The following is a 15,523-nucleotide window of genomic DNA, read 5'->3' as shown; positions in this document are numbered from 1 at the left end:
ACCACTGCTGAAGCCACGTATTCATCTGCGCTGTCCTGCGATTCCTACTCTGACTAGCACGTGGCACTGGTAGCAATCCCGAGATTACTACTTTTGAGGTCCTACTTTTTAATTTAGCTCCTAGCTCCTTAAATTCGTTTCGTAGGACCTCATCCCTTTTTTCACCTATGTCGTTAGTACCAATGTGCACCACGACAACTGGCTGTTCTCCCTCCCTTTTTAGAATGTCCTGCACCCGCTCCGAGACATCCTTGACCCTTGCAGCAGGGAAGCAACATACCATCCTGGAGACTCGGTTGCGGCTGCAGAAACGCCTATCTATTCCCCTTACAATTGAATCCCCTATCACTATCGCTCTCCCACTCTTTTTCCTGCCCTCCTGTGCAACAGAGCCAGCCATGGTGCCATGAACTTGGCTGCTGCTGCCCTCCCCTGATGAGTCATCCCCCTCAACAGTACTCCAAGCAGTGTATCTGTTTTGCAGGGGGATGACCACAGGGAACCCCTGCACTACCTTCCTTGCACTACTCTTCCTGCTGGTCTTCCATTCCCTATCTGGCTGTGGACCCTTCACCTGCGGTAAGACCAACTCGCTACACATGCTACTCACGTCATTCTCAGCATCGTGGATGCTCCAGAGTAAATCCACCCTCAGCTCCAATTCTGCAATGCGGTCCGTCAGGAGCTGGAGGCGGATACACTTCCCGCAGAAGTAGTCGTCAGGGACACCGGAAGAGTCCCTGAGTTCCCACATGGTACAGGAGGAGCATATCACGTGACCGAGCTCCCCTGCCATGACTTAACCCTTAGATACACTTAAATTGGCAACAACAATGTTAAAAGTTACTGACTGATATAAAAAAGAAAGAAAAAGAAAAGCTACTCACCAATCACCAGCCAATCACTTACCCCCTTGGCTGTGACGTCACCTTTTGATTTCTTTCTACTTCTTTTTTGCTTTCTCTCCCAGCTGGAGCTGTGCAAGCCCCGCCTCTCTTGACGCTCCCCGGACTGCCCGACTGCTGAGCCTTTATAGGCCGCTGCCTCTCGCTGACTCTCGCCTCTCTCGACGCTCCCAGGACTGCCCGACTGCTGAGCCTTTATCGGCCGCTGCCTCTCGCCGACTCCCGCCTCTCTCGACGCTCCCCGGACTGCCCGACTGCTGAGCCTTTATAGGCCGCTGCCTCTCGCCGACTCCCGCCTCTCTCGACACTCCCCGGACTGCCCGACTGCTGAGCCTTTATAGGCCGCTGCCTCTCGCCGACTCCCGCCTCTCTCGACGCTCCCCGGACTGCCCGACTGCTGAGCCTTTATAGGCCGCTGCCTCTCGCCGACTCCCGCCTCTCTCGACGCTCCCCGGACTGCCCGACTGCTGAGCCTTTATAGGCCGCTGCCTCTGCCGAAATCAAATCGCACGGGGTAGCCTGGAGGAGGAATTCATAGAATGCATACGGGATTGTTTCTTAGAACAGTATGTTACAGAACCTACAAGGGAGCAAGCTATCTTAGATCTGGTCCTGTGTAATGAGACAGGAAAAATAAACGATCTCCTAGTAAAAGATCCATCGGAATGAGTGATCACAGTATGGTTGAATTTGTAATACAGATTGAGGGTGAGGAAGTTGTGTCAGAAACGAGCGTACTATGCTTAAACAAAGGGGACTACAGTGGGATGAGGGCAGAGTTGGCTAAAGTAGACTGGAAACACAGACTAAACGGTAACACAATTGAGGAACAGTGGAGGACTTTTAAGGAGCTCTTTCATAGTGCGCAACAAAAATATATTCCAGTGAAAAAGAAGGGCGTAAGAAAAGGGATAACCAGCCGTGGATAACCAAGGAAATAAAGGAGAGTATCAAATTAAAGACCAATGCCTATAAGGTGGCCAAGGTTAGTGGGAAACGAGAAGATTGGGAAAATTTTAAATGACAGCAAAGAATGACTAAAAAAGCAATAAAGAAAGGAAAGATAGATTACGAAGGTAAACTTGCGCAAAACATAAAAACAGATAGTAAAAGCTTTTACAGATATATAAAATGGAAAAGAGTGACTAAAGTAAATGTTGGTCCCTTCGAAGATGAGAAGGGGGATTTAATAATGGGAAATGTGGAAATGACCTTTAACAATTATTTTGCTTCGGTTTTCACAATGGAAGACACAAAATCCATGCCAAAAATTGCTGGTCACAGGAATGTGGGAAGGGAGGACCTTGAGACAATCACTATCACTGGTGGGGTAGTGCTGGACCGGCTAATGGGACTCAAGGTAGACAAGTCCCCTGGTCCTGATGAAATGCATCCCAGGGTATTAAAAGAGATGGCGGAAGTTAAAGCAGATGCATTCGTTATAATCTACCAAAATTCTCTGGACTCTGGGGAGGTACCAGCGGATTGGAAAGCAGCTAATGTAACGCCTCTGTTTAAAAAAGGAGGCAGACAAAAGGCAGGTAACTATAGGCCGGTTAGTTTAACATCTGTAGTGGGGAAAATGTTTGAAACTATCATTAAGGAAGAAATAGTGGGGCATCTAGATTGGAATAGTGCAATCAAGCAGACGCAGCATGGATTCATGAAGGGGAAATCATGTTTAACTAATTTACTGGAATTCTTTGAGGATATAACGAGCATGATGGATAGAGGTGTACCGATGGATGTGGTGTATTTAGATTTCCAAAAAGCATTCGATAAGGTGCCACACAAAAGGTTACTGCAGAAGATAGAGGTATGCGGAGTCAGAAGAAATGTATTAGCATGGATAGAGAATTGGCTAGCTAACAGAAAGCAGAGAGTCGGGATAAATGGGTCCTTTTCGGGTTGGAAATCGGTGGTTAGTGGTGTGCCACAGGGATCGGTGCTGGGACCACAACTGTTTACAATATACATAGATGACCTGGAAGAGGGGACAGAGTGTCGTGTAACAAAATTTGCAGATGACACAAAGATTAGTGGGAAAGCGGGTTGTGTTGAGGACACAGAGAGGCTGCAAAGAGATTTGGATAGGTTAAGCGAATGGGCTAAGGTTTGGCAGATGGAATACAATATTGGAAAGTGTGAGGTCATCCACCTTGGGGAAAAAAAACAGTAAAAGGGAATATTATTTGAATGGGGAGAAATTACAACATGCTGAGGTGCAGAGGGACCTGAGGTTCCTTGTGCATGAATCCCAAAAAGTTAGTTTGCAGGTGCAGCAGGTAATCAGGAAGGCGAATGGAATGTTGGCCTTCATTGCAAGAGGGATAGAGTACAAAAGCAGGGAGGTCCTTCTGCAACTGTACAGGGTATTGGTGAGGCCGCACCTGGAGTAATGCATGCAGTTTTGGTCACCTTACTTAAGGAAGGATATACTAGCTTTGGAGGGGGTACAGAGACGTTTCACTAGGCTGATTCCGGAGATGAGGGGGATGTTGATAGATTGAGTAGACTGGGTCTTTACTCGTTGGAGTTCAGAAGGATGAGGGGTGATCTTATAGAAACATTTAAAATAATGAAAGGGACAGACAAGATAGAGGCAGAGAGGTTGTTTCCACTGGTCGGGAAGACTAGAACTAGGGGGCACAGCCTCAAAATACGGGGGAGCCAATTTAAAACCGAGTTGAGAAGGAATTTCTTCTCCCAGAGGGTTATGAATCTGTGGAATTCTCTGCCCAAGGAAGCAGTTGAGGCTAGCTCATTGAATGTATTCAAGTCACAGATAGATTTTTAACCAATAAGGGAATTAAGGGTTACGGGGAGTGGGCGGGTTAGTGGAGCTGAGTCCACGGCCAGATCAGCCATGATCTTGTTGAATGGCGGAGCAGGCTCGAGGGGCTAGATGGCCTACTCCTGTTCCTAATTCTTATGTTCTTATGTTCTTATGAAATCGGCGCAGCTCAGTGCAGCAGATGCCCGGACAGCAGCAGCAGCAGGAAAGATGAGAGAGGTAGGGTGAAGGAGAGGGGATGGGGGGGAAGTCTTTGACTGGGAGGGAGGAGACCACTCGGCCGGGGCTCGGGGTGGAAGAACGCACTGGCAAGCCCTTCGGCCTAGGCTGGAGGAGCAGACCGGGAGGCTGAATACAGGTCAGGTAGGTGGGGGGGTGTGTCATTTTGGCCCAGGAGCGATGCGGGCTGGCCCGTTGCCATCCCAGGCCGAGCGGACCCCGCAAGCACCGGCCCACTGCCTTCCCGGGCCGAAAGGACCCCGCACGCACCGGCCCACTGCCTTCCCAGGCCGAAAGGACCCCGCACCGGCCCGCTGCCATCCAGGCCCAGAGGACCCCGCACCGGCCCACTGCCTTCCCAGGCCGAAAGGACCCCGCACCGGCCCGCTGCCATCCAGGCCCAGCGGACCCCGCACCGGCCCACTGCCTTCCTGGGCCGAATGGGCCCCGCACCGGCCCGCTGCCATCCAGGCCCAGAGGACCCCGCACCGGCCCACTGCCTTCCCGGGCCGAAAGGGCCCCGCACTGGCCCGCTGTCTTCCTGGGCCGAAAGGGCCCCGCACCGGCCCGCTGTCTTACCGGTCCAAAAGGGCCCCGCACCGGAAGGCAGTGGGCTAGTGTGTGCGGAAGGCAGTGGGCTGGTGCGTATGGGGTCCTTTCGGCCAGGAAGGCAGTGGCTTCAGTTTCCAGCCCAGCCTCAGCCCTTTTTCAATTTCTAACCTCAGCCCTTCTGAGCATCCTTCGTTACCCTCGCAACATCAATTTTTGGTGCAGGCCTTAAGTTCCACCCACAAAGTTTAAGGCCAATATGCGCTGCTGCAAATTCAAAGTTAATTCTGGTGAAACTTGGATTTTTGTTTTTTGGCGCATTTGGGCCACTATAAAATTGTACGTACCTCTTCAACTGCACCAAAAATCACCCATGTGGAAAATTGAGCCCATTAACTGGTTGGGAAGCATTTCATCATGTTGGAATTTTTGTTCTCTTTGTTTTTGAGTAAATGTATGTAATTTTATAAAATATGTTTTGATAGTGACTTTGGGATTATGTACAGTACAAAAAAAGGAAATTTAACTGTTTGAAATAAGTATCTTTTATGTACTTTAGTAATTCCTGTCAAGTGATGCTTTTCTATCCCATGAGCAAGTAAAAACTATTGTCCCTATCCACAAGAAAGGTTACAGATCAGCAACTGTCACAAATTATGGAAACTAATTTGAATGACAGCATGTTCACTTTAACTGAAATTTGTAATCTCAAAATGCAGTGACTCAGGACTCAGCAGAAGGTTATAGAAGTAGTTGGAGTCTTTGATAAGCCATGTTCTATTTGTACAGAGGAGAACCTGGTGTCTTGTGCAACATCTGGTGAGCTGTTGAATTGAATTTGCAGTTTCCTGAGGAAAAGCAAACATCAGGCTAAAGCAGGGTCCCTCAAGGAACTGTCCTTGGTCCCCATTCTGTTCCTCATCTTAAGCAACCAATTTCTATCTTCAGACATTTCTTAAATGATTTTTTTCCAACTAAGAAGACACAATCATTTTGGATATGCGTATGGTGTTGGTCTAATTTATTCATGATCATATTCAGTGGAATGATTATCCAAAAGCTTTTAAATGAAATATTTACCTTGCTATCTTTCAGAGTAAAGACGGCAAGAATCCATTGCATATGACTGCTGTTCATGGCCGATTCACACGATCACAAACACTCATTCAAAATGGTACGTTTAAATATTTTTTGCACTGGAGTCTGTTTGAGGTTTCACAAATCTTTGTGTGCATGACTTTTTTGTAAGAGCCATCATGGCTAAAATCCAAATTTGAATATGGAAACTAAGGATTGTGCTCATGCTTTCGATTGTTGGAGATGGAAAAAAAATTGTGAACTTAATTTACTAAGCACATAGGAGTTGGAACCAGAAAGAGTGTTCTGTTGTTCACAGTTTATATTTGTTGGGGTAGAAGGAAGACTTCTCTTCCTCAAGGTGGACTCCCTGACATAACCTGCCCTCTGTATAGCGACCATGGAATCACTCAGACGAAAACTTCGGTTCAACCGAGTTTTATTCGAGCATGCAAGGGAAATGTTCCGAGGAACACTTCCCAGAACAACAGTTGTAATGACATTTATACATATTCTGAGGGGTGCCACCCTCCTACAAAACCATCGATTGCTCTACTGCTATCAACGATTCATTGACTCTTATCAGACTAGCTCTGAGTTGTTCTTCCCCTCCTGTCCATCTTTCATCACATGTCCCCCTTATGGAATGTGTTATTCAATGGTATCACTTTGCCTCAGTTTCTCATGACATGTGAAGTAACCTTGCTTCCCAGGGTTTGATATCTTGTTCCCAAAACACCTGCTTTCTCATCCTGTTTCCAAGAGGACTTTAGTCATAACATCCCAGGTTCTCATGAAATACAGATGCTGTTTACAATCTATGTTCCCAAACACTTTACTCTCCACTGTCCATGGCAAGTGTTCTCTACTGAATGTGTTGTTTCCATTGTTGGTTATTTATGGTGGTTCATTAACCATCAGGCTTTGCAAGCTAGCAAGCTTTTCTGCTTCCTCGTCTTAAAACCCATTCAAGCAAGTGTATAAGCGTGCTTTACATGCATAAGCGAGTTTTACATACAATTACAATTGTTATAGAGACAGAGGAACTCCCGATTCCTCAGAACCTCCTAATACTGATAAGCCCTACAATTTCAGTTTGGGTATCGGTTTTCCTCCCCTTACAATATTGTTGAGGTTTTAATGTTAGTAACTCTTCATGTTATAGCAAAGCTTTTCCCAATGAATTTAGTTTTTATTGGAGTAATGAATAAATATTTGTTTATCTATGCAGAGTGAAAAGATCGCTTTTAATTACAACATTTTTACTTTTGACTTTTCATTACACACACTTTTGATTTTATAATAATGAAGTGCTACAAGACTGTTGAAGACTATCCCAAAGGGAGCTCACAAAAAAAGTAACAGTGCAATTTATGCTATTGAGTATCCCCACACCCTCTTGGTGCAACTCAGATTGGATACTGAATGGAGTCGATTTCCAAATCAATGCCTCTAACCAATTGTTCTCAAAACTTCATGCCTCTGTACCAACCTCTTCAGGATTCTTCAATGGGATTTAAACACAAAATTAGATTACAAAATCCATGTGTATAACAGTTGGTGAAATTTTAACATAGAATAAAAGGTACAAGTTATATGATTGGCACTGATGGCCCATGACACACACACATTTGCCATATGTTCAGTAAATTGGATATTTTTCCAGAAATAAATGTTGAATAACATGTAATGTAATAGATCTTTGAATTATAATTTGGCACAATCCTTTATTCAGAAAATGCTCTGGTGTTGGTTATATGACAGACTTCTTGATGCAAGAAAAATATATTGATACTATAATGTGCTTTGAAATATTTTATCTTAACTACTCATTGGTTTGAAATTAATGTTTGTACCCCATAAGTTTTCCTTTTAGATAATGTGTAAGGGAGGTTTTGTTTGTATTTGTATGTAAAATAGTCATCATTTTGTTCCATGCTAAATATTTGTTGCACAAGAGAACTGCAAGCAGTTCTGATCTCTGTTACTTCTCTGGATAAAAAAACCGATGTGCTTCTAGTATAAATATACTCATCCCCGTCCCCACCACCCTTTGAAGACATTTAAAACATTTTTACGACGGGTTGGAGAGTACTTTAAACTGGAATTATTTCCTGATAACCCTCCCCACTCTTAATTTATCAAGTAAAAGGTGTACTTGAAAATGAGTAGCTACAATTTTTGGAAATGGACATATCTAATCAGTTGAGATTACAAATCTTTTTGAATGAGGAAAGGATCCAGCAACCTCAGCACGTGACAATTTTTACTTTCAAATAGTTTTTATATTGGAAAAATATGTACCTGGTTGACATGAACATTTGGAGTTCTTCAGATTTAGGAAGATAGTATTATCCACTCGAAATATTATGCCTCATCAGGCTGTCAAAACCATTTTCTTTTTCAATTATCAAACATTGATTTATAAAGTTTAATGTTTCAGATTATCATCATCATCATAGGCAGTCCCTTGGAATTGAGGAAGACTTGCTTCCACTCTTTTTAAAAAAAAAAAAAATTAGATGGCTGTACAGTCCAATACGAGAACCACAGTCCCTGTCACAGGTGGGACAGATAGTCGTTGAGGGAAGGGGTGGGTGGGACAAGTTTGCCGCACGCTCTTTCCGCAGCCTGCGCTTGATTTCTGCACGCTCTCGGCGATGAGACTCGAGGTGCTCAGCACCCTCCTGGATGCACTTCCTCCACATAGGGCGGTCTTTGGCCAGGGACTCCCAGGTGTCATTGGGGATGTTGCACTTTATCAGGGAGGCTTTGAGGGTGTGTCCTTATAACATTTCCTCTGCCCACCTTTGGCTCATTTGCCATGAAGGAGTTCCGAGTAGAGCGCTTGCATTGGGAGTCTCGTGTCTGACATGCGAACAATGTGGCCTGCCCAAAGGAGCTGATCAAGTGTGGTCAGTGCTTCAATGCTGGGGATGTTGGCCTGGTCGAGGACGCTAACATTGGTCCGTCTGTCCTCCCAGGGGATTTGTAGGATCTTGCAGAGACATTGTTGGTGGTACTTCTCCAGCGACTTGAGGTGTCTACTGTACATGATCCATGTCTCTGAGCCATACAGGAGGGCGGGTATTACTACAGCCCTGTAGACCATGAGCTTGGTGGCAGATTTGAGGGCCTGTTCTTCAAACACTCTCTCTCTCAGGCGGCCAAAGGCTGCACTGGCACACTGGAGGTGGTGTTGAATCTCGTCGTCAATGTCTGCTCTTGTTGATAAGAAGCTCCTGAGGTATGGACAATAGTCCACGTTGTCCAGGGCTGCGCTGTGGATCTTGATGACTCGGGGGCAGTGCTGAGCGGCGTGGATAGGCTGGTGGAGGATCTTTGTCTTGCATGTTTAGCGTAAGGCCCATGCTTTCGTACGCCTCGTTGACTTGGAGTTCACCCTCTGTATGTGTGCAGACGCAGGCGTCATCCGCGTACTGTCACTTGACGACAGAGGTTGGGGTAGTCTTGAACCTGGCCTGGAGACGACGAAGGTTGAACAGGTTCCCACTGGTTCTGTAGTTTAGTTCCACTCCAGCGGGGAGCTTGTTGACTGAGGTGGAGCATGGCAGCGAGGAAGATTGAGAAGAGGGTTGGGCCGATGACGCAGTCCTGTTTGACCCCGGACCGGACAGGGATTGGATCTGCAATGGATGCGTCGGTAATGGATCACGGCCTGCATGTCGTCGTGGAGCAGGCGGTGGATGGTGACGAACGTTGGGGGGCATCCGAAACGGAGGAGGACGCTCCATAGACCCTCGCGGTTGACCGTGTCAAAGGTCTTTGTAAGGTTGAAGAAGGCCATGTATAAGGGCTGGGGGTGTTATTCCCTGAATTTTTCCTGCAGCTGTTGCGCTGTAAAAATCATGTCCGTTATGCCCCGTAGGGGACAAAATCCGCACTGTGACTGTGGGAGGAGCTCCTCAGCCACAGGGAAAAGACATGGTCTAGTGCTACTTGATATTTCTCCACCGTTTCACAAGTATGACCATGTTGTGGCTTCAGTTGAGTGTCTTGTGGTTATTTTCTGTATCCATTCCAAAGAGATTGCTTAGAGAGTTCAAACTCCAAGCATTTTTACTAAAATATGTTTGTTTTTCCCATCATATTGTAAAGAAATACTCTTTGTTTTTTAAGACAACTTCCAAGGAGCCAAATGATTTTAGGCAAATTCTAGTTCAGTGTGACATTATGTGGCAAGCATGCTGCTGCTTTTGTTTAACAAATCATAGCAAAATTTCTGACAAAATGCAAATTATGTGGTTTCTCTATGTAAATGCCCAGTTTACCAATCAACTTTTGTATATAGCTGGGCAGGCAACATCATCTTTGGGCAACTATGACTCTGTTCCTCGACCTCCTTCCAAAGTAGTGTGAATTGCAAAAGATAATGCAATTTATCAAGTAAAAAGTCATTATGACAGCTAGATGCAAAACTAAGAGTTCGTTCATGTTTTATCCAATGATGGAACAAAGTGTAATGTAAAGGAACTGTTCAGTAAACTGACATTTATCCACCGTCCAACAAAGTAATGGCAGGTAAATGATTGTGCCGGAAGTTGTAACTGAACTGATCTTCCTTTTTGAGCTGCCTCCTGTTAGAGTGGAGCATTTTACATACAGTATTCTGTTTCAAAATTTCCATTAAATATATTTTTTTATTATGTAGAGTACCATTTGTAGGTAGATTTCTGAATACAAGGTCCATAATTATCAAAAATTGTGTAAATTGATATTTGATAAACACAGATCTATGTCAGAATTTTAGAGGAAAATTCAAAATGTGGGAATGATTGGTACTTTTAAGGTACTCTTTGGATAAGGGGGACATCAAGAAAACTTGTGGGTGCCATGCAATTTGACTGTTATTCCTTCTCTCTTCCTTTAGCATTAAGTGTATATAAATGAATGCCGAGCTCAGAATGTATTTGCATAAAATTGTTCATCAAATAGATTTTACTGACTGCTTTCATTTTAGTGCTGAGGTAGGTCATAAATTAAGTGCATTGACATGATCTCAACTGTAGTTCCTGTTCGTGATATGCTAAGGAATAGCAATGACCTGGATTTTGCCGTGATAATGATGGCAAACTGTTAGCGTTCACTGTCATAACCATTCTGAAACTGATTGTAAATTCAGGATTTAACGCATGTGCAGTTAAACGCAGAAATCCTGAAGTTGTGGTCAGTCATTCACTGCTCTTCCACCAGCTGCGCTGTAGAATCCCCCCCCCCCATTAAAAATTCATCATCATCATAGGCAGGCCCTCGAAATCGAGGAAGACTTGCTTCCACTTTAAAAGTGAGTTCTCAGGTGACTGTACAGTTCAATATGGGAATTATAGTCTCTGTCACAGGTGGGACAGACAATGGTTGAAGTAAAGGGTGGATAGAGAGTCTGGTTTGCCGCACGCTTCTTCCGCTGTCTGCGTTTGGTTTCTGCATTCTCTCGGCGACGAGACTCGAGGTGCTCAGTGCCCTTCCAGATGCTCTTCCTCCAGTTAGGGCAGTCTTGGGCCAGGGATTCCCAGGTGCCGGTGGGGATATTGCACTTTATCAAGGAGGCTTTGAGGGTGTCCTTGAAACGTTTCCTCTGCCCACCTGGGGCTCGCTTGCTGTGTAGGAGTTCCGAGTAGAGCGCTTGCTTTGGGAGTCTCATGGGGCATGCGGATGATGTGGCCCGCCCAATGGGGCCTTGTAGGAATAGGTGTAACTGGGGTTTTAAAGGCGTGTTAACTGTTGAACGACCTTTTTGGCCTTGAAAAAATAATTTTAGATTTGTGAAATGTGAAATTTCTCCATTACGATAGAAAATGACGATTTTAAAAATAATTTAAAAAATTTTTGTTGTTGAAGTTTTTGGTCTTTCAGCCTCTACCTTAACTGCATGTGTATGTCCCAACCTTTATTTTGCTTTCTGTAAATTATTAAAAAGTGTATTGAATCAGTGCTCTTAATTTTCTGGTTTGCTTTTTGTAAAAATTCTTCAATGTGATTGGCTGCTTAGACAGCTTGATACACCACGCTGGGGATACCGTAATGACAGTGCGACAATCAATTTAATGTCGACAAACCTAAAGTTTTGGGCAGATTTCTTCATGGTCTGCGGCGATCGCCATTGCTTTGCCGCTGACCACAAATTCAGGGCCCACAAATAATTTTGTGTTCAAATTAGGAGTTATGGCTGGAGCATGAAGTAACATTTGGGTTGTTTAGTGACTCACCTATACCATCATGGGAGATGGTGAATGTAGGCCAAATGCTTCTTTGCAAACAAAGAGGGAGGTTGAATATTGGAGGACCACTTCGGCGTACACTTTGTAGCCCAAAACAACTTAAGAATGACGAGTGTGTGGCCTGGAAGCAAATCACCTGTCCAAATTATTTAAGGCATGTGCATGGTCGTAAGAAATGTGCAAAAATTCTGGGGGACGGGGGGAGGTGGTGGAATTAAGAGACGCTAGCAGGAGGATGGAGAGAAGATGGGTTTGATGGGGAAAGGCAAAATCATAAGGATACTTTTGAAGATAAGGGGAAAGTTAGCAAGACAGCGTGGTTTGAAAAGAAATTCCTGATTGCAGGGTATGTTGGCTGAAGGCTTCAATACCAATGGCGAGGAAGGCGTGGGATGCATAATAGACCAGAATTGGAAGAATGGAGGTGGATGCTGTGATGTAAGAGTTGGGAGAAGATTACTGAGGTAGAAAGGAGGGTGGCCGTAGAGGAATTTGAAAATGAAGACAAAGATTTTTGTATTAACACACTGGAGGAAAGGAAGTCAATGGAGGTTGGCATAACCAGGGGTGCAGGACTTGATACAGAATAGGATGAGAGTTCTAAATGGGTTGGACTTTAAGTAAGATAGAGCGTGAGAGGTTTAAATTTGGAAAATAGAGCTTTGATGGCCATGCTGTAGATGAGGTGGTGGGGGAATGTCGGCAGGTGATCTTCGGGAAGTGGAAGACTTTCACACTTGTATAACCTGTTTAAAGATACAGCACCAAATATTTGGTGTAGGTTATCTGTATAATCTGCAAATTAAACTTTTTTAAAAAAACTTATAATTTTCTCTTGAAGGTGGTGAGATAGACTGTGTTGATAAAGATGGCAATACGCCATTGCACGTGGCTGCCAGATATGGACATGAACTTCTGATCAATACCTTGATAACCAGTGGAGCTGAAACGACAAAGTAAGTTTCCAAAGAAGTTCTGAATGACTCTGATTGCATGCCACTTTAAACTGCTTTTAACATTTTAATACCACCAAGAAGTGTTTATTTTTCCACTTGTTAGTTAACTTAACATGTAGATTTGCTGCAGTATCAAACTGCAAAGAGCGCCACTGCTTTTTTTTCTCCTCATAGCAACTCCAAATAATCCACATTTGTTCAAATTATAGAACTTCAAATGCTAAAATTGTTTAATTCTGCCTGATTGTTCTCTCCACAAAAAGCAAGTTCACTTCAGTGGTCCCACATTAGTTTGTTGCTTAAGGAGGCTCACATGATCTTTTCCATGGAATGGTTCGATTTAATTTTTTCCCTTCAGCCAATCCTTTGTTTGCTATTCCGGTTTCTAGGATCTTTATAGATTTTTTTAAACTAAGTGCAAAATATTTTTGTTGAAGCATATGTGGCAAGATAGGGAGATTTCAATTTTACTTTAGCTAGAATAAATATGATTTTAAAAATTGCTGTCCGTTAGCTGTATCTTAAAAGAAACCTGTATTGCTTCTTTGATGGGTGGCCAATGCACAATACTTGCCACTTCCAATGAAAGCTAGCTGGCCTTTATTATCAGTGCCACTGCCTGTACTGAAACTAATTAGGTCAAAGGTGTCTTTGTGGTGGGGCAGTATCTCTTTTGAAATGTTAATGTGTGGGCTCCACCCATAGCCAGCCGGTTTTCTGGTGCTAGTAATTGTCCTTTTTCTCCTCCTCCTTTCTGGTGAAGAGGCCTAACATTTGGAAATCAATGCGAGACTGATGACAAACTGAGGACTGAATGCAGAGATGCTGTTCATATTGTATTGCAAACATCATTTGTAAAATAATTGCCATTGGTTGGAAAAACTGACTAATTAAACTGAAAAAATCACCAGCAGTTTGCTGGCCTCGATGCATTAAATTGAAGATTTGAACCATTTTCTTTAGCTCTCCCAAATGCACCTTTAATAATGTTACCATCCATGAAGTGAGCCCCATTTGTGTGATTTCAGTAAGACTGAAAGACAGTAATATATTTCTATGGCTTCTACTGTGAATGAATATGGGAAATATAAATCCATGCAACATCAGAGACTGATTGTGATGAGTGACAGTATTGCAGACCTAGTATTCATTTTAAGATTTAATAGTAAAATTATCTTGCCATTTCCACTTGGGCTAGTGTTTTTGTAGATTATATTGAATAAACTTGTGCTTAGATTCCCATTCTGTTCCGAATAGAAAATAACTAAGTTTCATTTCAATCTGTTTTTACATGCCTTTTATGTGAGATGTTTTTGTTGTCTTACCCTTTATAGGTATTCTGAAAATATTGTGAAGAGTAAGGTGTTTACATGAGGAATGACAGATATAAACTTATGTTTTTTTATTAAAACAATTGCTGTATTGTCGATGTTGAATTTGGTAGTATTTGATCTAAAACATTGTGGGATATTTTTGACAAGTCAACATTTTCCTTACATTTTAAGTAAATGTTTGATATAATTAGTGGAGTATGTTAAAATGTCACCAAATTATTTAAGAAACTGTTCTATTATATTGATGTTTCTTTGACAAATTCCGCCTTTTAAAGAAAACTGGATGTATTGCAATATGCTATAAATAGGAATTGAAGTTGATTTAATATAATCCAACTTAAAAAAATCTGTCTTGTGCATTGGTGTGTGTTTAGTGTTGTAATGCTTATGTGACTGATGTATAACTGTATTCACTAGAACATATCAAGAGACCTCATCTAATTTGTCCCAAACAGCATATAATCTGGCTGGACCAGCCACATAAATACTTTGGATACAACTGCCAGTCAGAGGCTATGGCGAGTGTCTCGCCTCCTGACGCCCCAAAACTTTTCCACCATCTACAAGGCATGAGTGAGGAGTGTGATGGAATAATCTCCACTTACCTAGATGAGTGCAGCTCCAACAACACTCAAGAAGCTCGACACCATCCAGGACAAAGCAGCCCGCTTGATTGGCATCCCATCCACCACCATAAACATTCACTCCCTCCACCACCTGTGCACTGTGGCATCAGTGTAGTTCCTCAATGGCTCAGTGAAGAAAGGAACTGTCCAGAGTTGTGGTAGGCTATACAGACCAGAAAGGTCCCTGGTTCAATCCCAGCCTTTGCTAAATTATCTAATCTCAGTCTAGAAGTAGGGACAATTACAATTGACCTCTGGATTATAAAGGGAAAAATCAGTTTTGCCATAACCTGCAGGGTTACGGACCTAGAGCTGGTAATTGGGATTGGACTTGATATAGGTGTCAGATATGGCACAGTGGCCAGCACTCTCACCTTTCAGTCAGAAGCTTGTGGGTTCAAGTCCCAGTCCAAAGACTTAAGCACAAAATCTAGGCTGATGCTCCCAGTGTAGTTGAGGGGGTGCTGCATTGGCACAGGTGTTGTCTTTATGTCCACCGGTACGCTCCCTGCCTTCCGTGAGAGGTAGGCGCTAGAGGGACTGGAGTGCATCATCACTCCAGGCAACCAAATTTTAATTTGATTTTATATGTTTTAAAGTTTAATTTGTTTTATTGCCGGTTTTTAGTGTCCCCCTCCCCTTTTATCGGGGGCACTTGTATATATTTGTGGTTTTAGTGCCAAAAAAACCCCACAAAAACAAAAAGGCACTTGTAAACTGTTTGGAGTGTTCCCCCCCCCTTTAATAAGGGGGCACTTGATTTAACGTTTATTTTTTGGTTTGTAACAAAAGAGTTGTATCTTCTACAAGCTTGTACTGCAACA

At 43.5% G+C, this 15,523-nt stretch overlaps 1 protein-coding gene across 2 annotated transcripts in view; it reads left to right on the top strand.

Moving 5' to 3' along the window:
• Nucleotides 1-15,523, top strand: part of ankrd44 (ankyrin repeat domain 44) — a 266,596-nt gene that overhangs the window by 144,426 nt on the left and 106,647 nt on the right. For both annotated transcript variants that reach the window (XM_070875908.1, XM_070875907.1), the window contains exons 9-10: nt 5,563-5,641; nt 12,625-12,739. In XM_070875908.1, coding sequence (XP_070732009.1) covers nt 5,563-5,641; nt 12,625-12,739 — 194 coding nt within the window. The remainder of the gene's footprint in view (nt 1-5,562; nt 5,642-12,624; nt 12,740-15,523) is intronic.

The sequence above is a fragment of the Pristiophorus japonicus genome, chromosome 3 (assembly GCF_044704955.1).
Source record: "Pristiophorus japonicus isolate sPriJap1 chromosome 3, sPriJap1.hap1, whole genome shotgun sequence".
In the NCBI taxonomy this organism is placed as follows: domain Eukaryota; kingdom Metazoa; phylum Chordata; class Chondrichthyes; family Pristiophoridae; genus Pristiophorus; species Pristiophorus japonicus.
Note: the sequence above shows the minus strand (reverse complement) of the source record. Positions and strands in the feature narration are given on the sequence as shown.